This window comes from Montipora foliosa, chromosome 5 (assembly GCF_036669935.1).
Source record: "Montipora foliosa isolate CH-2021 chromosome 5, ASM3666993v2, whole genome shotgun sequence".
Taxonomy (NCBI): domain Eukaryota; kingdom Metazoa; phylum Cnidaria; class Anthozoa; order Scleractinia; family Acroporidae; genus Montipora; species Montipora foliosa.
The window spans coordinates 30,004,419-30,029,418 of NC_090873.1; the positions used below are offsets into that span (position 1 = coordinate 30,004,419).

At 39.2% G+C, this 25,000-nt stretch overlaps 1 protein-coding gene across 2 annotated transcripts in view; it reads right to left on the bottom strand.

The window, feature by feature from the left end:
• LOC138003914 (WD repeat-containing protein 35-like) overlaps positions 1–25,000 on the bottom strand; it is a 53,622-nt gene that overhangs the window by 27,470 nt on the left and 1,152 nt on the right. Inside the window, exons 3-18 of one of the 2 annotated variants that reach the window (XM_068850229.1) lie at positions 23,298–23,372; positions 20,337–20,429; positions 19,535–19,636; positions 19,183–19,343; positions 17,321–17,385; positions 17,130–17,230; positions 16,710–16,810; positions 16,580–16,624; positions 15,692–15,817; positions 13,960–14,052; positions 11,627–11,719; positions 9,655–9,715; positions 8,667–8,808; positions 4,820–4,861; positions 2,531–2,600; positions 407–460 (exon numbers count right to left, since the gene is read on the bottom strand). In XM_068850229.1, coding sequence (XP_068706330.1) covers positions 407–460; positions 2,531–2,600; positions 4,820–4,861; positions 8,667–8,808; positions 9,655–9,715; positions 11,627–11,719; positions 13,960–14,052; positions 15,692–15,817; positions 16,580–16,624; positions 16,710–16,810; positions 17,130–17,230; positions 17,321–17,385; positions 19,183–19,343; positions 19,535–19,636; positions 20,337–20,429; positions 23,298–23,372 — 1,424 coding nt within the window. The remainder of the gene's footprint in view (positions 1–406; positions 461–2,530; positions 2,601–4,819; positions 4,862–8,666; positions 8,809–9,654; positions 9,716–11,626; positions 11,720–13,959; positions 14,053–15,691; positions 15,818–16,579; positions 16,625–16,709; positions 16,811–17,129; positions 17,231–17,320; positions 17,386–19,182; positions 19,344–19,534; positions 19,637–20,336; positions 20,430–23,297; positions 23,373–25,000) is intronic. The other variant, XM_068850230.1, reaches the window with a different exon arrangement.

Below are 25,000 nucleotides of genomic sequence, written 5' to 3' on the forward strand. Positions count from 1 at the left end.
AAATAACTTTTCGATGGGGCACTTCATCTACACAAAGCATTCACATTCTCTTCAAACGAGTAAAACAAAAAAAGACTTTGCGACCCCAGCAGATAATACATCCACCGAATGAATGAGAGGTGATGATCCACGCACTTCGCAGGACAATTGAAGTCGGCATCGCAGAGGTCACGGATTCTAATTCAGTTGAAGCCACCTGAATTTTTCAGGTGTCATTAAGAGACAATTGCTTAAATTGTCCATTTTAGTGCGCGGATCACTTCTCTCATTCGTTCATAACCCCGCTGCGCACTTCCAATATACATTCATTTTAACACACTTTCATAGACATCAGCATCGCAGCCGCTTTACCATTCGTATTGTTAAAATGTTTATGCGCTTGCCTAAAACAGAAAAGAATACTTACCAAAATCAAAAGTTTCTCAGAAGCACAAATACAACAGACTGGATCATGAGTCGGCTGCAAAGTGATAAAAAAGTATCAGCTGTGATTAGAAAAGTTGCAATAGGAAGATTTCGCATCGATGTTAAGAGGAAAGAAGTGAGCGCAAATCAAACAAGGTTGGTTGGTTTTTTGGCAAAATGCAAATTTAAACCAAGGCCCGGTTGTTCGAAAGCCGATTAACTTAATCCAGGATTAGCGTAAACTTTTGTTTCATATTTTCAACGTTTTGGTGAAAGTTTCTTTTGCTTATTTTTCTTTTTCAAGATTGACTTCTTCTAATGTAAAGTTTTGCCGAATATCAGCGTTGAACAGCATTTGGGTGTAGAGGAAAAAACTCCTTGGTTAATTTTTAATCTGGGATTAGCGTTAATCGGCTTCTGAACAACTAGGCCCAGATGTTTGCCGTTTGCAGTAAAGGCAACGCTGCTGCTGCTGCCACCACCACCACCACTACCACCATTACTTGTACCACTGCCACCACCACCACCACTACCACCATTACTTGTACCACTGCCACCACCACCACCACCACTACCACCATTACTTGTACCACTGCCACCACCACCACTACGACCACCACCACCACCACCACCACTACCACCATTACTTGTACCACTGCCACCACCACCACTACGACCACCACCAACACCACTACCACCATTACTTGTACCACTGCCACCACCACCACTACGACCACCACCACCACCACTACCACCATTACTTGTACCACTACCACCATTACTTGTACCACTGCCACCACCACCACCACTACCACCATTACTTGTACCACTGCCACCACCAACACTACGACCACCACCACCACCACTATCACTTCCACTACCACAATCATCATCACCACCACTACCTTCACTACCACTATCACCACCACTACTACTACCACCACCACCACCACTATCACTTCCACTACCACACTCACCACCACCACCACAACTGAAACAACCCAAACCATTCACAAAAGCTAATCTTAGATCTAATTAGGTCTAATTAGGTAGTGGTAGTGGTGGTAGTGGTGATTGTGGTAGTGGAAGTGATAGTGTTGGTGGTGGTAGTGGTGGTGGTGGTGGTAGTAGTAGTGGTGGTGGTGGTAGAGGGGGTGGTAGTGGTAATTGTGATGGTGGTGATTGTGGTAGTGGAAGTGATAGTGGAGGTGGTGGTGGTAGTAGTAGTGGTGGTGGTAGTAGTAGTAGTGGTGGTGGTAGTGGTAGTGGTAAATCGCAGAATCCAACCTTTTTCGGTTAGTATTCAATGTATGGTGGGTCACACATGGACTATTAAAAATACGCTGATTTAGCAACAGAACGGGAACGTCAGTGGCGACGTCGCGCGCAGCAAAACTACCAATGAGAATTTAGAATAGAGAAGAAAAGAGTGGAGTCTATTCTATTCTGAATTCTCATTGGTGCTTTTTCTGCGCGCGCCGTCGCCACTGACGTTCCCGTTCTGTTGCTAAATCAGCCTACTAACACAGTTGGGTCTCAACCGCTGTACAATAAATCGTTGAACGAAAGTAAACCGCGTTGAACGAAATAAAAAGTGTTGACCGCAAAATGTGCTATTTTGAACCGAAGCAATCGCATTGAAGGATACCAAAATGTATTGAATGCAAAAAGTGTTGAATGCAAAATCGGAAGTTGAACCATAAAAAAAGTATATTGAACATAAATTTATGCGTTGAATTGAACTAAAATAGACTGTTTGAATTGAAATATCCATTTATTGAATATTACTACAATTGGCTCCCCTTTTCGAACCTTGACCGCCGCCATATTTGTTGAAGGTAATTCGGCGAGTGCTTATCTCTCGCCAATCAGAAGGAAAAGGACCACTCATTTTCCCGCTACTTTTAGCTTGTAGCAAACCCTGCGAGTGCTTGTTTTGCATTCTGATTGGTCCATTTGATAACGTACATCTGTTCAGAATGGCCAAAGTATTATTTCCTTGGTTTGATTTTTACCTACTCAACTTAACTTATACGTTTGTTCTTCAATTCATCACCTTTGCTGCTCTGTCGGAGGAAGCGCTATTAAACTGTATGAGAAGAATTTAGACTGTAATCAAACTTACCGCCAGAGCTTTGGTCACGTCCTTTATACCCTCTCCAGCACCCGACGGCACGTCATCAATATGAAACATTCTGTGTGGAATAAAAGTTTCAGGAAGAACTTAGTCTTAAGTCTTTAATTAGTGTGAAACAAAGAAATGGGTTTATCAACTGGGATGATAAGGTAAATTGACCACCGTAGAAATTTCAAAGCTGACGTTTTGAGCGTTAGCCCTTCGTCGGAGCGAATTAGGGAATCAGTTATGTAAGAGTTATCAGCCTGAAGCGAGGGGTTATGTGATTTATTGCACTCGTGGGTTTCCCGAGGGCAACGCAGCACCGCAATTTCTTTACAATCTAAATCCCTGTATCCATTTAGTGCGAATCACCGTGCTTTTTCCCTCAAGAGAGCTAGTTTTAATTTTCATTCGTCTTTGGTGGACTATTTTCTCACGGGGCCGATGTCTCATTGCTTGAGATATTCAGATAATTCTTTTTCCAATTGTTATCGCCAGGAATTTGTTATTATCTTTTATACTTACAATTTTTAAATGTTACTTCGTTCATTCATTCAATAACTGATCAAATTAATGATGCAAGAAAGCTTTAACAAATCAGAAATTACTTGAAACAAAACTGTTACTTTAAGGTATCAGTATACCTCATATGACCATCATTTGGTATAAAATTATAATTACGATAGTACGCGCACTCTCATTGCTCAATAGCTGTGTTTCGATGAGAGTATGGAAACACGGCTGTGACATCACACGAATGTTGATTGGTTATGTATTGTCAGACGCGCGTTTTAATTGGTTGGTAGGAAATATGAGCGTGTGTCAAGAAGTAAAATCAAGAAGTAAAAAAACCAGCATTTTCCTTCATTTTTTGAATTATCTTTGAGAAATATTTTATAAAAGCAATAGCCCGTATTCATAAATGGCGGCTAATTAACATTTCAGAAAATATATACTTTATTGGGATTTGTGTTAAACGTCGGCCCACGAAGCGGCGCCAACAAATGATGGTCATTTGGGGTATACTGATCCCTTAACTTAAAGATAACCAAGAACATTTTAAAAGAAGTGGCAAATGAGAGATTTCACATGATAAGAAAGACGCCAAATTGGTATTCCAAACGAAGAAACCAGAACTCTATCAACCTTTATCAAGCTCGGACAGGAGTCCATGATGTTACAGCATTTTTACAGATCGATCTATTTTCAGACTACCTTTTCCGCAAAAAGACAAAGACAGTTCCTCTTCGGTGACGCTATAACGTCAACTTAGTTTCTTTTGATGTCTGTGATTGGTCATCGGGCTGCTGCGGAAGTCTCATTCACGGGAAATTCGATCTAAAAATAAATCGGTCTGTGAAAAAACGCCGTGACCGGGAATATAGGCTGTTTTTTTGCTCCTAGTCATGGGTTCCTGGCGCGGACAACTTTCCTGCTTATAGATCGAAGAACCCTCCGTCGCGCTTTAGTTGATGGCAAGTCTTCCTAACGGCCAAACGACTTGTTTCCCCTTTCAGGACAAACGTTGACAATCTGTCCTTCCTTCCTTTCTTACATATTCTAAGGTTCACTGTAGGAATTGACCACTTTAAAGACTAATTTAAGAGTTAATTAGGTTTAAACAGAAACTCATACAGGGATGAAACGTGTAACGCTAGACCAAAGCAAACAGCTTTGCAAGAAGAGCATTTCAAAACTCCCCGACTCAATATTTGCGCAAATTAGTGGCTATGAGTTGTTTGCCTTGGATTTTTACATCTGTCTTTATACGGGAAGACAAACGATCGTCATTGGGTCATGTTAAAGTCAAATAATTTAGGTTTTCGATCTTTTTTAGGCAGCAGTTAATGTTGAATTATTCCTCAGTCATGCTACGTATTTCTTGTTCTTTCCAGTTTCCATTTTCTGGTAAACTTGTCTCGACTTTCCAAAAGCTCTGCTTGATAACATGATTGGTTGTTGTTTTGAGAGCTGAAAACCAAAACCAAGGTAATTACATTGACCAATCACAACGCACCCAGACGATCAAATGAGCCAATCATGATGGAGCGCAAATACAACCAGCCGCCAAAAAGGGCGGGAAAAACACGTGCGACCAAGTCACTGTTGGTTTTGAATTAAACTCTGATTGGCTGAAAATGTGGCTCGACGTTTTTAAGCCAATCAACAACCGTAGCAATCCAAACAAAAGAAATCCCCAAATATTTAACATATAGATAAAAACTGCTCATTCCTGAAGAACTAGTTCAATGGTACACGCTTCAACCCCACATAATTTTTTAGTATTTGTCTTACCGAAGATCGGAGTATTCAGGATAATAAGAAGTTCCTGCATCGCTTGAAGGTTAAAACATTTATTGAGAACATATTAATCGGTGAAATCATTTTTATTTTAAGTTTAATTTTATCGTCGTTGATAGGATGCATTTTAATGTGTACAATTTAATAGGTCACCCTGGAAAATGCCATAACATTCTGTTTGTTTCCTCAAAATTTGCATAAGCATTGTCTCCATTTTCTCTTGGTACTTACAATGGTCCCAAGAAAAAACAAAAACAATGCATATGCACCTTTTTTTTTGAGGGGGGGGGGGGGCAAACAAAGAGTATTCGGGTATTTTTCGAAAACCGTTTAACGCTAATTGCAGATTAAAATTAACCATGGAGTTTATTTCTCTACTCCCAAAGGATGTTCAAAGGTGATATTCGGCAAAATTTTACTTTTGAGGAAGTCAATCTTGAAAAACAAAAATAAGCAAAAGAAACGTTTACCAAAAAGTTGAAAAAATGAAACAAATGTTTTCGCTGGTCCTGGATTAAGTTATTCATATCATATATCTTTCTTTACCCTCGGATTTTAGAGAAGCTTGGTGTAGCTAATATCTCCGAGCATTTACCCTCCCAACCATGATACACCACAGAAGACAGACCACAACTACATGCCCTACTCTTTGCGACAAGTGTGTGGGCTCTTTTACGTCCCACAGGATTATGAACATTGAAGGGTTATGAGACGGGGCCTACGGTTTATCGTCCTTATCCGAGAAGACTAGAGAGTCTAACCATTTGCAGATGTAATTACAAAGGCAGCACTTTCTCCTCAGTTATTTAAAGACCCTGAGTATTGGTTCGGCTGGAGTTGAACTCACGACCTCCCGCGTGACAGCCCGATGCTCAACCAACTGAGCCACCGGTGCGTGGTAATAAATCGGCTTTCGAACAACCGGGCCGAGCACCAGATTTTCCAAACCTCTAATTGCAATGCGTCTTCATGGGCTGAACCTGTACTGTTTTAATCAAAAGGTCTCTTGTTTTTTTTGTCTTCAATCATGTGAGATCTGGCAAATGGTGCATGCAGATCAATACATTTTATTTGACTATGTGTGAACATAGCATAAGAGCCAAAAGGTTGAGCGAAAATGTTAGAGCGGTTTTCAATTGAGTGTCGAAAGTAATTAGATAATTACTTTGGTTTATGATTACTTCACTGAGTGATTGGTTCAAATTTCTCGCGCTGAGTTTTCCAACCAATCAGAAGTGAAACCAAAACCAATCGTGGCTCGCGCGGCGCGTACACATTTTCCCGCGCTTTGTGTCGGCTACATGTAATTACTTAGAGTTTTGATTGGTTTACTGGATTGTCTCCTTCCTTTTTGATTTTGGTCAAAGTAATTACTTTGGTTTTGGTTTTACGACACTCAATTGAAACTCGCTCTATCACCACAATCGTAATAACATTTATAGATTAATTTTAGCGTGTGTCAACATGCACTTTCCAAAGGCACTTATGTCCAGAAAGGCCAGTAAGTGACGGTTTGCATTTGACGTCACGGCAGCCATGTTGGTTTACAGAACAATGCAGTAAAATGTCTTTTGGGAATTTGACTCTATTATTATGCAAAACTTGTGGGGCCACTCTCTATTGTTTTGTTCACCAAGATGGCCGTCTCATCACGTGGATGCAAACCAAGAATAGACCATTTTGCAGATACGGCGTCCATTTTGATTTCTATTGTTTCAAATAGCTGTTATGGGATTCCTAGGGGGCAAATGCATATTAATAGACCATATTCGTATTCTCAGTATTGGACTGGAACTAGCTTGCAATGGACGCTAATGCGGGGAAATCTTTTCAAATGCAAATACTTTCTAATTATTCCCCTGTATTAGCCTCCATTGCAAGCTAGTTCCAGTCCAATACTGAGATTACAGATATGGTCTATTTGCCCCCTGAGCATCCCATAATGCCTTTCGAAACAATAGAAATCAAAATGGCCGCCGTATCTGCAAAAAGGTCTATTAGATGCACGCCCAATTTTGACATCCAACACGAAGTATCCTTTCCAATTTCCGACAATAAGGTAAGGGTAGAGGCAACCTGCCAGCAGAGCCTTTCTTGCTCGACGAGAAAGAAAGAACTCTGTAGAAATCGTGTAAAGTCTTTATTGAGTATGCGCAAGCCTTTGCTTGGAGACAGTTTCAAACCCAGGCCAGCGTGATTAGCTTTTGCTATTTCTGAGTGGCTGTGCTCTCTTTCTCTCACAATTATTTCCTTTTAATGATTCTACATTTTTGTATTAAGAGCACAATAAAGATTGTTGTTCTTGTTGTTGCACTCATGGACGCCATATTGGTTTTCGTAATGAAGGCTCGATTTTGACCTTTGCCTTAACAAAAATATGATGCGCGCGCTGCCTAAACCGGTTTGACCAGAGTAGTTAGCCCAGAAACGTGGGTAAAAGACTTGACACGATTTCTGCAGAGCCTCTCTTGCTCGCCCTCTGGTGACTTTTTAAGAGCCTCTGTTCGCAGGGTGCGGGTAGGGGTTAGCTTAGAGTAAATGCAGATGTTTATCCTTCCTTAAGGAACAGCATTTGGGGACACATTGTGACGTTAAGTGTTTGTACTGCGAGGCACGAGGTTGGGGAGAAAAGCAAGGGGACACTTCGTGACGCTTATTGAAATTCGCGGGCATCTAATTACATTCATTTCTCCTTCTGGCATTTCAGCTTTAGTCAGTTCTAGAAGACTTCCGCGATTCAGAAGGCGGTTAAGTGGGAAATACACAGACATCTGGGGCCCGTTTCTCAAAAGTCCCGAAAACTTTTCGGGTCCGAAAAGCCATTTGTGTGAAAATGCCAACCGCTTGTTTTGGAAAGCCGATCTTTTAACATGTTTTCAAGGAAACAAAAAGAAAAAAATGACTGTGAAGTTTGACGACTTAAATCCTCCCCGTTCTTGAGATACAGAGGGGATTGTGACACCAGAAAATGGCTCGTAAAGTGTCGAGACTTTCGAGAAACGGCCCCCCAGGTCTGCTTTCCATCAGTCTGGATCCTTCTCTATGTTTTATTTTTCAACGATTGAGTTCGTGTCAGTTCAAAGGAATATGGAGTGGGTAATTTAGGAAACTGATTTGACTGACACATGGTTCATATGGGATAAACAACTATCACTTCACATTACACTCTAATCAGTTATAACTGAGTGGTTAATTGATTGACCGACAGAATGTCTCAAAGATGGCGTTTTCCACGGTGTTAAAACCTGTAAAACTTTGTTTCGTTAGGTTTTGGTTGCCGTTTCGAATTGTTCCTTCTCTTTAGATTTATTTGTGTTAACTGATAGGGGAATCTTTGTTTACATTTTCTGCCTCAACAGCATAGAGCTATCGTTTTCTAGTCAGTCGGCTAAGAAAAAAGTACTGAATATTGAAAGTGCATTGCATAATGAGCTATCTCTGAAAATTTGAATGCAATATTCCAGGTAAACTCTGAGCAATGATGCTTTAAAAAGTCAAAATTTTACAAAGTTAGCGTTTTTGCCACCCAAGAAATTTATCAGTTTTTGATGGCCGATAACTGGCTCGCTATCAAAACAAAGGTTTAATTAAAATCGGAGATCTAACTAAGTTTAACAAGTTCTTTTACCTCTTAAAGTCATGTTGTAAATAGCACGCTGCCTTCTGTGAGAAAACTCGAAGGTTAATGAGGAAAAATGTAAACAATGGCGTCGGCAAGGATTCCCTTATACCCGTTAAGTTCAGAGGTTTTTTCACCAAAAGATGGCTCGATTGACTGACTGATTAAACGATGAATTCATTGAACCACTGATTGACTGATATGAAGATTTTTTCAACTTACTTTTCTCTGACGTCTTTCTTCTTTGTATGTGTCTGCAGTTCCAACGCTGTAAGTTTTTTTGGACTCCGGTATTGCCAAGAATAGAAAGCCTCCCTTGAAGAAGCAATCACATGACTTCGTGTCATAGCAACAAAAAGAGGTTCTGGGGGGAAAAAAATAAAAAAATTGGGAGATGAACTTGACAACAAACATCTCTCTTAAGCCTGGGTTTCACTAGCGACGCAAGCCATAAGCCCAACCACAAGTGCAAGCACAAGTAGCTTATGCTAAGTGAAAACGAACGTCGACATTCGCATAACTGTTCATGAAAATCAACCACGGCCTGCGTCATTTTGTTTAAGAAACGGTCCAAATAAGAACGATAGCAACATCGGCAACGAACATGTTGGAATTCAATTGGTATGCAAAAAGGTGATAACTTTTCTATTGTCTGTACTTACTTCTGATTGGCTTAAACAGCAAACGGTTAACAAAACTACATAAAGCAGTATTATATTTATCCTTACTTTCCAACCATCTTCCATCTTTCATCTGGTCTCAGTTTAAATGAATTCCACAGAAATCGTATGTGGGGAACATGTAAAATTGTAAACGATTCTTGGCTTTTGCTTTCAACTCTTGTGATTGGTCAAAATCTTTTAACACAACAAAACACCCTTTCAAAGTCGGCTGTAAATGAATTTTATTGCGTTAACTGCCTTCCTGAAGGTTTATGCATTCTCTGTGTAAAAATGATAACATTCCTATGTGGGGAAAGCCCCGTTGCCGCATAACAAAGGAAATTGCTATCCACCTTACACGGATCATTACTTAAATGCTCAGACGCAGGGAATCTGGAACGAGTGCTTTAATTGGCCAGACACGGCCAAGTCCATTAGTCACGTAATGTTTGCTCTTCAAGACGAGGCTTCAGGCATCTTTTACAACATTTTAGGCTTTACGATTGTTGGCATGCAAAATGTTTACCCTAGAGTAGCGATTTACTCACCAATTTCGATATACTTCGAGTCCAATGGTGTTCCAATGGCATTGCACAGCACAAGGACATGCTAAAAGTGATTATAAAATAACTAGGATAGTACGCGCGCTCTCATTGGTCAATAGCTGTGTTTAGACAAGAGTATGGAAACACGGCTGTGACATCACACGAATTTTGATTGGTTATGGGTTGTCAGACGCACGTTTTGATTGGCTGGTAGGAAATATGAACGTGTATCAAGAAAATCTGCTTCAATCAAGAAGTAAAAAAAACGGCATTTTCCTTGATTTGTCGAATTATCTTTAAGAAATATTTTATAAAAGCAATAGAGGACTTTTTTCCGTGTTTCCATAGCCTCTTCTAAACACTTGGGGGAGTTGGGAGGATTCGAGACAGTTATGCAAACCCCAGACGCAGCAGAGCTTATGGAAACACGGAAAACGTCCTCTATAGACCTTATTCATAAATGGCGGTCACATTTATAATTCTTTTGTCCACGTGCAAATTAGCCTACCAAGCCTCATTTTAGAGCAATAATTCTTTTCAATTCACTGTATGGTATCGAGGCTTGGTAGGCTAATTTGCACTTCAACAAAAGAATTATAAATTGGCCGCCATTTATGAATAAGGTCTATTGCTTAAATAGTACAAAACAAAGATTACCACCAGGGACATCAACAGTTAGTGAAGAATGGACCTAGACGAAGATGCGCTGTGAAATGAATAGCTCCATCCACTGTAACTCTTTCTTTCCTGAGAGTGATACTAGTCTTACAGATTTTACTCTGTCTAATGAAAGACGATTTTACTCGTCAATGGGTGCGCCTTAGGTATGAATGGGTTAGCAACATCTAGGGCTACTTTACAAATCGAAAACAAAATTGCAATAGTTGATAACTCCATGCATGCTTTCAAAAAGAAATGGTCCTGTTTTAAAAGCATAGCACCTTTTCAATCAATCAATCAATCAATCAATATAGATTGAGCGATGAGAGTAGTTAAAAAGGCCGTTCCTGTTACCAATACATGTAGTTATATTAGAGAGTGATGTTGAATAGTAGAGCCATAAACTAGTATTGTTGCATTGTAAGCCTATATTAGAGGTACTGTAGAGTTATAACTCTTATTGTAAGTGTGTAAATTGAAAAAAAAAACATCTAGGGCCACTTGAAAACTATGTCACCTGTAACAACATAGAGGTCCACCGGCAAAAACTATGTCCCTTTTAAAGGATGGAGGATAACGGTCAAACGAAAATAGATATGGACCTCCTTTAGAAATATTTGTTTAATCGTGGTAAAAGAGACTAGGGACCTCAAAAAAAAAAAAGACAAACAAATTCACCATCTGCGCTATAAAAATAAACCCTTCGTCACAGCGAATAACGAAGGGCGAACGCTCGAAATATCCAGGCTCAAAATCTCTCTTAAAGGCCCACTTTCAAACGACAGGCGTTGCGTGCCGTGGAACAATATTCACCTATGAAAATCAGGCCAAGCTTAAATTCATCCAATCAGATCACTACTATAAGCAATGCGAATTTCCATGACAAAAACAACCGGTCGAAAAGCCTGTCGGTTGAGGGTGGGTCTTTAAGGTGGTTAACTTACCTTAAACAACTTAGCGCTTAAAAAGCTACTGAGCAACATTTCGATGCCCCCACATAATCAATTTATCAAGCTAAATAAATGACTAAGTTGACGAGATAAAAGAGTGTCAAAATCTTAAGGTTTAGGTTCCAATAAAATTAATAGATCTATTGCCATGTAAAGAGTTTGGCATCAACTCGTAGTTCAAGCAGCTTCTAATAGCTCGATAATGATGACATGGAGTCATGGCTGGAAACAACTTTATTGTCGCTTATTTTCCTTCTTTAACGTTTCACCAAACCTTGTGTTGTTCTTTGATAACTCGTTTGATGAAACTACATTTTTGATTTCCCAAAAATAACAGGTTTCATCATATCATGCAGGTCAGTTACCTGGCCACTGCTGTCATCAGCTCTTGTTGCTAACACACAGTGGTCACCTGATGCTGTGATTGACAGCAAGTTGCGCACATACTTCACGTATTTCTAGAATAAAAATGAGACAGAAGAAGCACAAAAATCAACTGACTTTTCAATGGAAACCTCTGAATTCCGGTTGAAAGGTGTCACTTCAAAGTACAAAATGAGAATTAACTTGAAGGAAGAAAGTTACAGGATGCACAAAACAAAAGGGACAAGTGATATGTTCAAAGGTGGTCTTTAGTTTGTCAGAAACACACCAAAAGATACAGGTTCCATAAAACAAAACTAACAACAGAGAACCATTAATGTATTGGGAAAAGCGCTTGATTGGGTAGAGCTAGAATTACATACATGTAAATGATCTGGCAAGAAACCTCTTGGAGCAGAGTAGAGAACATGCAAACGCAACTCACTGACGACAAGAAGTAAGGGAAGGATAGCAAATTGTCTCAAAAGAGATTTGAGTAGAGGGAAGGGGTGAGATACATGTATTTTATGGGAATGAAAGCACTTATGTCGAGAAATGCAAGAAATAAGATGCAAGCCCAATTTTGATATCCATTTTAGTCTAAGCATTTCCAACCTATTTCTAACAAAAAGGTTAGAGTTGGGGTTAGCGCCATTTTCAGGCAGTATTTGGGGGACACTTTCTGACGTTAATAATATTATTGTCTGTTTTCCAAGACACGAGCGATGTTAACGCTGTGGAGGGGAGCAAGGGGACACTTCGTGATGCTTATTGAAATCTGCGTTCATCTCATTGCTTGCATTTTTGGACAGCAGTTTTCAATTGAGTGTCGAAAGTAATTAGCGAATTGCCTTGGTTTTAAATTACTTCACTCAGTGATTGGTTCAAAGTTCTCGCGCCACTTTTTCAATCAATCTGGCCCCAGTTGTTCAAACGATGGATAGCGCTATCTGCCGGATAAATCACTATCCACTGGATAACTCAATTGGTTTTGCTAGTGTTTATCCGCGGGATAGTGATTTACCCGGTGGATAGCGCTATCCATCGTTTGAGTAACTGGGGCCAGAAGTGAAACCAAAACCAATCGTGGCTCGCGCGCGCACATTTTTCCGCGCTTTGTGTCGGCTACGTATAATTACTTCGAGTTTTGATTGGTTTACTGGATTGTCTCCGTCCTTTTTGATTGGCCGAAGTAATTACTTTGGTTTTTGTCTTGCGGCACTCGATTGAAACTCACTCTCATAATGGTAATAGCAATGATGGCGGAGCTCAGGAGCGCGAAGCGTGCCAGCGGAGCACCATGGGTAACACATTTTGGGAAATCTATCCATGCGAGAAAATTTGGCGCGTACAGACTGTCGGGGTGGAGGTAGGAGGCAGGACAGCCTCTGGGGACGGGAGCATTCGGCCAATTTTCCTTCGCGGAAAATCGCGTGGTAGCGTTGCATTTGGCAACCGGCGCTTTTTTGGCGGGAAATCATATTAGTGAAGAGCAACGGGTTAAAGATTAAAGAGCAGAAAAGAGCACGAGAGAAGAGGCGACGAAATTTGAGAAATTTAAAAGAAGAAAGTCTCGAGAGAAGCCGAGGAAGGAAAAGAAGACAAAATTTCAATGAAGAACACTGTAAAGCTGAGAGAATTAGAGAGAGAGACAAAATACTAATTTATAACGGTTGTCTTTTAGGTCATATTTTCCTTCTTAATGCATGCCTCGCTGCCTCATATATTTTGTAAAACTCCCTTAAAAAACGAAGAAGGCCTGAAAAGTTTGCAATTCCGTGTTGACAGAGATTCTGGCATATTTCAACAATCACATTTATAGGCTTTTTGTGTGAAATAAATGACCATTAGTGAGCAGCTTTGTTTGACTGTGAAATTGCAGTCGAGTAAGCGAATTATTTATTACTCTTTAGCTTGACTTTTTAATTAGTAAGATTTTTGCTGTCAGTTCTAAACCGAACAGAGAGGGGGTAAAGATTATCAGTCAAACAGAAAATGTTGTGAAAGAGACAACTGTGCATGTAATTTCAGTTTTAGTTGTTGATTAAAATTGTTGGTTGTTTGTGCACAAGGCTTGTTTGTTTACTGCTGTTAGCTCAGAGGCGTTTGATCTCTGTAAACTGTATACACTAATGCCGACTAATTTTGTACTTTGTGCAGAAGCATAATTATTCCCATATACCCTATATTGCTTTCTGGGGTTAGAAACGGGAGCTCCGCGTTTAGGCTCAGCTAAACCTATGTAATAGTGGTAATGAAATTGGTAATGGTAAAGGCAATGCTAATTGTCATGATTTATGAAAAATGAAAGGGTCAACAAACAAAAGACAAATACCTCTCCATTCTTTGTGTCCCAGAACACCACACAATGTTCTTGACGTTCTGGTTTGTTGAAGGCGTACACCACAGTGTTGGACAAATAACCCCACTGAAATAGGAAATTTACACTTTTAAACACTAATAAAAAATAACTCGACTCTTCTGTCAATTTGATTTGATTTCTCAGTGCGTCAGCTGGCGGAATTCAACAAATCCTGCAAGCTGATTGGTTTCGGGAGCGGGCGGAATGTTCTCATCCGGCCCGCTCACGGCGGGCGGAATCCTAGCCTTATTTGCGCGAGCTTGTGTGATAACATTAAATTTCCATTATTATCAATACGCGCGGCCAAATGACAAAGTGCCCTCTGTAAAACGCGCCTTTTTGCGGGCCAAACGGGAAATGCGCGGGCTGAAAATAAATTTGCCGCTCTGATACTGATTGGCTGCAGAGATGTCAAACAACTTCGCTCTGCCAATGAGATTGTCCTATTTAAGTGCGAGGATTACTTCTACATTTGGTCTACAACCCGGACTTCAAATATATACATTTCTTTCATTCTCACAACCTTTGTTTCTATACACTGACGGACATTAGCTGATCATTTTGTAGCAACAACTTTCCATACCATAGTTTCATGCTACATCTCTGTTAAACAATTTTTTCTTATTAAATAAATTGGCACGATTTGGTCTTGCGTATTGATAATAATGATAATCAATGACTTTTGTCGGGCATATAGTTTATATGTGTCCCTCGTAGCATCATTTGCACCCTCGCTCCGCTCGGGCGCAAATGATGTTACTCGGGCCACAAATTAACTCTATGCCCTCCCGAAGTCATGTGATTGTCCTATTTTTTTGTGACACCAAATCCGTTTACATTCAGAAGTTACTTTTCATTAGACAAGAGGCTTGGAAATAGAATTCAAATAAAAATGTTTCTCTTTGAAACATTCAGTTCGCAAGTCGCTTTGATACTACATTCGCTATCAAGCGGCGCTGCGAGTAAACAATTTAAAAAGTGATTTCAGAGAGGTAGGAAGAGAGAGGAAAAAAATAAGTAAGTTATTTACCAGCTAAGGGTCGGTCCGTAAAGCGAAAAGCTGTTACCTGGGTCTTGAAAAAGTTGACCTCAATCACAGGTTTCGCTATACGGACCTTCCAGCTGGCAAATAAGGTATAATATGTTCACTCATAAATGTTTGCTCGTAAAATGATCTATCGTAAAGTATGCGGACCGACCCATTTCAAAAAAGGCTTGACGTCTTTTGCTGTGGGTCTACCGCGAAAGATGTGTGCATTGGTATCTGGTTTGAGTGAATTAGACACCATATTCGTGCTTACTTTTAAAGACGTCATTTTCGTTCAATGTTACGTATGCACGTTAGCTTAAACTTTGTGAATACGCTATAAAAGATGAATCATCCATTGCACAACTATATATGCCACGACGTATACACTTTGGTTAAGTTCGCACATGCGCTTTACAAGATTGAGTGTGATTTGTGACTGACCGCAAAAAAGGCGAAGCCGAAATTATTTTCACTCCAGCATTTTCCCTGGAAAGCCCGAGAAATTAGAATTCAGAGGACATTATAGGGAGTAGTCTCCCCCACCCCTCCCTAATGAAAGAGAAAAGGCTTGGAGGACCAGGGGCCACAAAATGAACTGTTATATGAAATACTCTCAATATGTCGTTGACGTCAAACTAGCCTCTTAGTCTCGTTAAAATGGTTTAATGCGCACACCTTGTAGTTTGGTCTTATGTTGGCAAAGTAGATAAACGAGTCAACAGCCAAGGCAATGCGTAACCCTCCGCCTTCAAAGCATGCCTCTGTAATCTGCTTTCCTGGGACTTTGAGAGTTCGAAGATGCTACATCATGATATTAATGACAACAAAAAGAAAAAAAAAACAAGGTCAAGCACTTTCCGGTAACATTTTCAAAATGGAACAGGCCATTAAAGACAAATGATGTGACCGCTGCGAATCTCAGGGGTCCAAGAGCGTGCATCTAAAAAATTTCAAAAAGACTGTTCCACCTCAACTTGGATTACTAGATTTTCTGTGTTTTGAAGGAGGTAACAAGAAATTAGAGATTCATGCACTTTCGGCATAGCAACATACAGCAAATACAGAATTATGCAGCTTTTCAACTTGTAAGAGTACTTCCCAAAATAAAACATATTTTGTCATACATGAATGTATTGCAGTTTTGCCTTCCATCAGTTAAAAGAAACTTGGGAGATCAATGCAGTCAATTCTATTCATAATTCTAATGCCTGATCGAGTCATACCTCAAGCACCAGCCCCTTTCTATCCATTTTGTAAGGGCAGGTACAAAAGTTGGACCAGATTACATGTAACTCGTGTTGCTCACCTCGGATTTATCATAAAAAACGGTTTTGTAAACCAAAACTATTTGACATTTGCTCCAATTTCATCTAGGTTAGCTTAATGATTATAAGGCTAACTAAGGTGATTTCTGGAGGCCCTTATCTTTTTTTTTTTTGCATCGATCCGAGGTTCGACTTTTACACCTGCCTGTTTAGTATTTGTCTTGAAATTTCTTGGGCCCTATATTGGGTGTCATGTTTGATTACTGGTCCTTGTTTAGCATTAATTTTTGTTACATACCTCGCCAAAAGGTGTGTAAAACTGCACAACATTTATGTCTTTGTCCTGCAATACAACACCAAACAAATCCTTTTTACAAGTGCATTTGAATAATATTATTATTATTGCTAGACTCCCATTTCAGTTTTACCTGTCCAATGGCTTTCTGTATTCCAGCAACAGCCAGCACTGCTCCACAGTTGTTCCATTGTATGTTCACGACTGCCATGGAAGTGTCAATCAAAACAGGACCTTCAAAGATGAAAAAAATAAATTAGAAATTAGAAATAAATTAGACTACTGGCTGGTTTAGGCCGGTTTAGGCATCAAAGGATTAAGGCTAGTGTCGTCATGGCTGTTTAGTTTTCCTTGTCGGAACACTATGTGATGTTCATTTACCTTCAGTTGATTCTGTGAGTGCAGGTGTTTACAGTTAAGAATTTAAACTTGTGATGTTTCTGACCAGATTGACATTAATTTTAGGAAATAAAAAAAGCATTAGACAACGTAAAATTTATCAAGTCTCTCTCCCAGGAGTCAACGAGTGAAGTACATGGTTCTGAAAACTTACTCTCATCCAGTTCATGCCTCATTATCTGCATTCGACCAATGTCAAAGCAAATGGCCAGACATGGGCAGTTTGGCTCAACAAATCCTTCTCTGCCATCATACCTCAAAAAACAATAACAGAAATAAAAAGTTAGTTTATTCAATTTGGTATAATTATGTTAAAAACAACAATTATGTCTGCTTATTTCTTACCACTCAATGCCAGCAATCTTGACAGCTCCAGTGACGTTAGCAAGACAGTACAGCGTCATCTTTGCCTAAAATAAATTAATATATTAGATACTGATGAAATACCAGGATTTCTCCTTTTACTAAAAAACCATATCTTCACCGTGCACAGTAAACATATCATTTTTATGTTTCACATGTGAGAATATAGGTGTCATCATGGTAATGAACACGATTAATCAATAAAACCCGAACTTCCTCTTCATTGTAAGATACTTTTCTGCTTTAATATAATTCTTCTCTACTACATTAACATTTTTATTGCAAAATTTTACATTATCTTGTTTTATGTTACACAACATGAACATGCATGTTTTAGCCGTTGGTGATCACTTTTTCATCACTTTGAAAATAAGTAAAACAAGTTGTTTTAAATCTAGAGATTTTGTCAATATCTATATAATTAAATCTAGAGATTTCGTCAATATCTATATAATAAACAGAACATTACATGGCCGCTTGGGGATACAAATTTTATCTTCTCCTGCATGAATTGTAAAAGTCAATGCCATAGTGGTATGTGGGTTGAGTTCTGATATCTGAGAGGTTTTCTAAGCCAGGGTACTCTAGTTTAAAACCCTCTCACCAAAAATCATCATTTGATTTGCTTTACTTAATCAATGGCATGTGATTTTGATCCACCATCATTTATGGTCTCCATTAGTTGAGCACTTGTCACTGCTCAGACAAATTAAAAATACTACGAACGCCAGTAGATAAGCCACACTTGTAGATAAGCTGCACCCCGAGTTTAAAAGCTCAAGATTTGGAAAAAACATTCGAACAAAAAATCTGCACTGTTCTTACTTCATTCTGTGAACATATTACAGCTGTAGCGTAAAGTACAAGTAAAAGTCCATGCCATCTTGGACACTGGGGAGCAGGAGTGGCACAGTGGTGAGAGAACTCGTCTCCCACCAATGTGACCCAGGTTGGGTTTCCGGTGCCTGCGTCATATGTGGGTTGAGTATTGCTGTTGGTTAATTGTCTCCTAATGCTTGCTCCGAGAAGTTTTTCTTCAGGTATTCTGGTTTTCCCCTCTCCAGAAAAACCAATTAACACTGCCAAATTCCAATTAGATCTGGAATGCACACTGTCTGACACACGTTGAATGAGCTGACCTTAGCGCCCTTAATTAAGGTGTACCGTGGATAAACAGACATGTCAACAACAACAACAACAACAACCGTGGATAAACAGACATGTCAAATGACTTTCAATATAACAATAATTTTATTATTATTATCGATCATTCAATTGCAGTCTAAATAAGACTCAAATACAAATTTTAATAGTATAAATTGCATGAAGAACAAGTCAACTCATTTGGAAACAAGTCTAGATTATTTTTCCTGGTGTCAGCTTCTTCCCTGGTATTTTGTCAGTGAAAACTATAGTACTGTATGCAAGTCTGTAATATTCTTTGACAAGTCTTTGTGGGCTGCTAGTGATCATTATCATTGACATTGGCACCATATCGTCAGTGTCATTGTTGTTGCTGCTCAACCGCTGTCATCATCATCATCTGTTATCATATGTATGTAAGCTTTCAATTGCAAAAATCCTCCTGGAATCTTCCTTCCTGTAACATGACCCTTTCTATAAATTAACACTTTTCCTCATTCTTCAGTTCCCTCTGGTCATGTTTCTAATATAAAGCCCCCCTCCCAACTTGGCACTTTTGCAGCCCTCTCTGCACCCAATTTATAAAGAGATTAAAGTCAAACAAGAGTCTCCTTGGTGGCTTCAGAACTTCAGGGCAGTTCAGGGATACATGTAATTATTTTAAATAATTAAAAGTTTAATACACTTCCGGCAGAACTTACACAAAAGTTTCCTGTGTTGTCAAAAATCTGCACTTCACCATTGCTGATCCCAAAAATAATATTCTTGCCATCTGGTGACCACTCAACATTAGTGAGTTGTACACCTTTTAGCTCCTTTCCCCAGATTCTGTTCCCATCAACTGACCCCACAATCACAGCACCTAAACAAGGAAAAAATACAGATATGTGCCAGTGGTATCAAAGAGGACAGTACAATTAAGTACATGTATCTCCCTCCTCCAAGTATACCTGGTAAGTCCGAAGTTACTGGTCTGACAGAACTGACTTTTATTGTTTCCAATGCCTCACTAGGGGTATACAATTGCAAATAAATGGTCAAAATAGTACCTACCATCTTCATACACAATGCAGATCCTTTGACCATCTGCATTCCACTTCATGTCACAAACCACACTTCTGTTTCTGTTATTAATCATCTCTTCATACCAGGATCCTTATGATAACCAAATAATTCACAAATGTTTTATTACATGTAGTTCAACTCATTAAAAGAAACAATTTAAAATTAATTCTTCTGATCTTAAGATTAAACCTTTCACTCTTACAAACTCTTGTATGTTCCCTCCCACCTTCAGATTTAGCTATGAGTGTGAGATTGAGTACTAGCTGAGGATAAGAGTTCAAGTCAATCACTATTTTCACTGCCTTAGACATTATAAAACTTGTTAGACAATTTCTAGGCTACTTGTTACCTGACAGATGTTTCTGTTAACTTAAAGTTTATGAAAGTTATATACATCATGTAATTTGATTATGGAAGCTCCAACTGAAACTAATTTGATACTATCATTTCACTGTACACTTTTTACACAGGCATTGGGAGTGAGCGTTTGTTTGCTCCTCGATTAAAGGTAAAGGTAGAGTAAATGAATGATTATTATGTTAGCCAATTTTTCCATCGCAAGCGGGCAAGAGATTGATCAGAAGGCAGTTGCCCATTATGGAAACCTTAACAAGATATCAAGTGCAATTGCATTGGGAGAGATATGTTGTTTTGGATGTTGACTTGGGGATCTACAGTACTTCTTTTGAGAAAATTCTGAGTGGTCCTAATGAGACTCAAATGTAGGACATTCTGATTGCAAGTTTTTAATACTTTCTACAACGTCAGAAATTGCAGTCACTGCGCAAACCTTTGTAAAGGATCCAAACAATAATAAGGCCATACTGGTCACTGGTAGTCAACTTTTGGTACTGTTCATTCCATGTTACTACTTGGACCGCACCTGAAGAATGACAACCAATAACAATGAAATTCAATCTTGCAATTAAATGCTGAAGGATTACATGTAGATAATTAAGGATGGTGCCTACCAATTCGAAGGTATTTTTTCCCCGGTTTATGATTAGCAGGAAATGTAGATCTTAACAAGTGTTATTGAAATCAAAAAAGAAAATTGGGGGTTATAACCACACATTTTTCAAGCTTAAGATAATTCATAAATAAATAAATTATAAATGTAAAAAGTTTTACTGTAAAATACAAAGCCATGTATGGCATTCTTTCTCATTTGAAGCTTAATTAATTATCTCTGAAAAATGCCTGGTTGCCCCCAATTTTATTTTTGGATACCAATAATATACTTACTAAGATCTACTTTCTTTGCATAATTTTAAACCGCGCAAAAATATCCCAGGCCTGTGTTATATAGTAAGCATCACCGATAGGAAATCCGAGTATCTCGAGTTGTGCAGAACGTATGCACAATAAAAATAGTAGACATGCACCGTCCTTAAAGCAATACACTGTACATTGCAGGTGTAATTCCCATTCTCTGCATCACTTGTGTGGGTCATTAGTCTTACATGTAGATCAGAGTAGTCCAAATACTCTGCTCAGCTGTACATGCATTTAATATGTACTTAAAGTTACTAGAAAAGCAACACTGAATTTATAAATAAGGATTTGATATAATTGTAGACAAGGCTAGAGCTCTCACTTTTTAATTTTTTCAAAATAATATGAGCATACAATGCATGTACTAACTGAGGGAGGACAACAGAAGGGGAAAACTGAATTAATCCCATTATAAAACTGTTCTCCGACCTATATAAATATAGACAGGAACACGATATACATTATAAATTATATAAAATACCAAATTTTAAAAATATGTTAAGAAAATGGCTATGCAAAAAAATTATATAGGGAGTAAAATGACTATGTGTATATATATTCAACAAATTAGTAAAAAAGAGTATTGTTGACTAGATAATAAGAATGACATTATTGATTTAAATTGTCTTAGAGATTTAGTCACAAGAATATGGGAAGGTAGCAAGTTCCAATCATTGATGTATCTATTAAAAAATGAAAATTAAAAAATTATTTGTGCAGGCATGTTTCGGTCTCAGTTTAAAATTATGACTAGTCTTAAGATCTTAAACATGTTTCACCTATTAACTCGACGTACTTAATTTGCTATCTATATCACAGAGACCAAATAGTATTTTGTACATCTGAACAAGACAGAGGTATTTTTCCTCCATAATTATGGGGAAGGCCAGTTTAGATTTCAAGTCTTTCATAGTACTCAAGTTCAGGCCTCATATCAGCCTTGTGGCTCTGTTGTATTCTTGACTCAAAAAGATTGATATGTTTAATCAGGTAAGGGTTCCACACAGCACAGCAGTACTCCAGAGATGGTCTGACGAGTGACTTTCAAGGTTGTCTCTACTGCTCATGGAGACTTGTACCCAAACGATCACCCAATTAACCCCATGCTACGTCTTGCCTTTGGGAGGCGCGGTGGCCTCATGGCTAGAGTGCTTGACTCTGGATCGAGTGGTCTGGGTTCGGGTGCTGGCTGGAGACATTGTGTTGTGTTCTCGGGCAAGACACTTTACTCTCACAGTGCCTCTCTCCACCCAGGTGTATAAATGGGTACTGGCGAAATTCTGGGGGTAACCCTGCGATGGACTAGCATCTCATCCAGGTGGAGTAGAAATACTGTCTCCTAGTCACTTCATGCTAATGAAACCAGAGATAAGTGCTGGCCTGATGATGAGCATTCTGGCTCGTAAGCAGAGACTTAACTTTACTTTTACGTCTTGCCTTTGCACAGATTGAAGATATATGTTGATCCTAAGATAGGATCTCAGACACAGAGGCACCAAGGTGCTTGTGATGATCAACAGTTTTTAAGGCCATGTGCCATTTACATTTAAACTGCCTGTTTCTGCCTTGTAACATGTAAGATACAACATTTTTCTTCCTTGAGTTGTATCATGGAAGCGTCACACCAGTTGTTCACAGATTCTAAGTCTCCTTTCAGGATAAAGTTTGCTCTGCAGGGTGGAATTGAACTCTAAACTTGAAAGTGTATAATTTTAAAAGGCTGACTGGTTTCAGGCAGTGGATTCTCTCATACTAAATATCATGTAAGAACTATAATTTAGACTGACTGGTCCAGAACTGTGGTTGCAATAAGCTTTTAACAGTAATTTTAGTCTGACTGGTCCAGGACAGTGGTCTCGCTCTAAAGCTAAGCACTCGAAGACATGAAACAAGAAAACAAGCAAGAGAGATCGTAAGAGACAAATCAATGAGAAGTGGGACTAGGGTAGATCTTGATTCCAAAAATTAATGTGCTTTCTGATAACAGGAGGCAACAAGGTCTAGTGATTACTAGAGGTCAATAATTTGCATACATACTGGGAATGCCATGATCTGGGTTTATTTAGTCTACCAATCTCAGTTGGATTTTCTCAATTTCATATGTCTTGAAAGGGTTTTCCACTCAGGTAAAAATGGAAAAGAATTACAACATTATAAATCTTCCTTAGTCGCAAAATGTTTTGATATTTCCCTACTATTGTCATGCAAATTCTTAAGGGCATCTGTGAGTCCCTAACTGTTGCCATGGCAATGGTATACGATACCCGGTACTGCTAAAAGACCCTCGAAAATGACTGTGTAAATATCTAGTGGAATTATTTTTCATCTTCCAGCTGCAGCATTTTCACAAAGGTTTTATTGGAAAATTCACAACTTAAGGCAGTTCTCTTGCAAAAGAAAAACACAACTTAGGAACTTGTATGAGTTCCTACCATCTATTTATCACTCAAAATTAATAAGCATTTAGCTGATTTACCTGAGTGTCCCTCAAGGTTCTGGTTCATTGACAGATTGCTTGGAGCTGCAAGACCCCTGACTCTTGCATCTTTACCTGAAAGATCCCAAGAGGCAAATTGAACCCTCTCCCCTCCTAAAACCGCCACTTGTTACCTCTGTCCAAGGAACCCCTTAGCCAGGGGTTTTAACAATAACTTTTGAAGTAGATGCTTGCTGTGGGCTAATCAATGTAATCGGTAGTGACACTCTTGTCTTTTACAACTTGGGTTTGAGTGAAAATCAACATAATGGCAGAGTAGCCGGCAGTGAGAGGCAAACTTCTGACAACATAGAAAGAGGTATACGGCTGGACTGACCATCTTCTAATGAAACCCCTGCTTAGGGGGAAGAGGGTTATATTGTAACTGACACAGATGTGGAGGTTAAATTTGATTTCAGGTCAAAATGATTTTAACCTACAGTAGGTTGATCTCTAATTTCTTTGGTATAGAGACATGAAATCAAATTTAAACTGTGACATACATGACACATGTCGAGGAATTGACTGGCTTTGATAGTGCTTATCCACTAAAGTAATATATCCAGTAAAAATTCTGCCTGTGAACAATCATCATTTCATGGGTCTGGAGGCAGGGATTGGGGGGGGGGGGGGGGGATGGTTCGTATTCCTGCCCCACATCTGGGAATGTCTGTTAGAGTGGAACTGTTAACTCTTAAATTCCCATGGTGTGCTCTGGCCCATGACCATGTATCTAGCTCAGTCAGTAGAGTGATGCTGATCTAATCTGGAATTCCTTATTTATTAAAGTCAGAGTTTTTCCTTAATATCCTTTTGAAGGACGATTGCCATTACCAGGCTTAACGCTCAGATTGATCACACGGCAATGCACATGAGAAGCTGTAACAAACAAAGAGTTCACAAGAAAGGATTCCCTTGTGAAAGAGAAAGAGTGTGTTTACCTCAAGATCTAGCTCTACTAACTTCTTACTAACCGAGCACGAGGGCCGTACTGGGGAATATTGGCCCGAGGTCGTGGCCGTACGGACCGAGCGCAGCGAGCTTTGTTTTTGCAAGCCTGTAATCGGCCCGTGGGCATTACGAGAGAATAATGCCCTACAATTCAGTCACAATTAGCCAATCAGAGTGCGCGTTATATCGGCTACAAACACAAGCCATATAATAAATGTACTGTAATGTCCAAAAATTTGTATTGCAAGGTCTTCAAATATAAAATTGAAGGATTCAGGTCGTGGATGACTTCAAAAAATTAATTAATTAAGGGACAAGACAAGGGGGGAACTCAGGGGATCACTGATACATGCTTAACACTGCCACTTATTTGAATGCCATTTATAAGAATAACATTGTTGGAAACCAGTTGCTTGGTGACGTGGGAAAGGATAAGTCAACTGAAAAATCAGAGGGGAGGGGGGGGGGGTCACTGATACAAGTTTAACACTGCCACTTATTTGAATGATGTTATGACAATAACATTCATTGTTGGAGAGCAGTTGCTTGGTGATGTGGGAAAAGACAACTGAAAAATCAGAGTAGAGTCCTTGGCGGGAATCAAACCTACAACCTCCATAACACTGGTTGAATGCTACTTGAACTTCTGGGGAATTATGTGTAGGGTTGTTTATCTAGCTCCTGATGGTCTGCAGGCGCTATAAACAGTCATGCACCTACAAATTATCAAATGCAGCTATCGATATTTATGG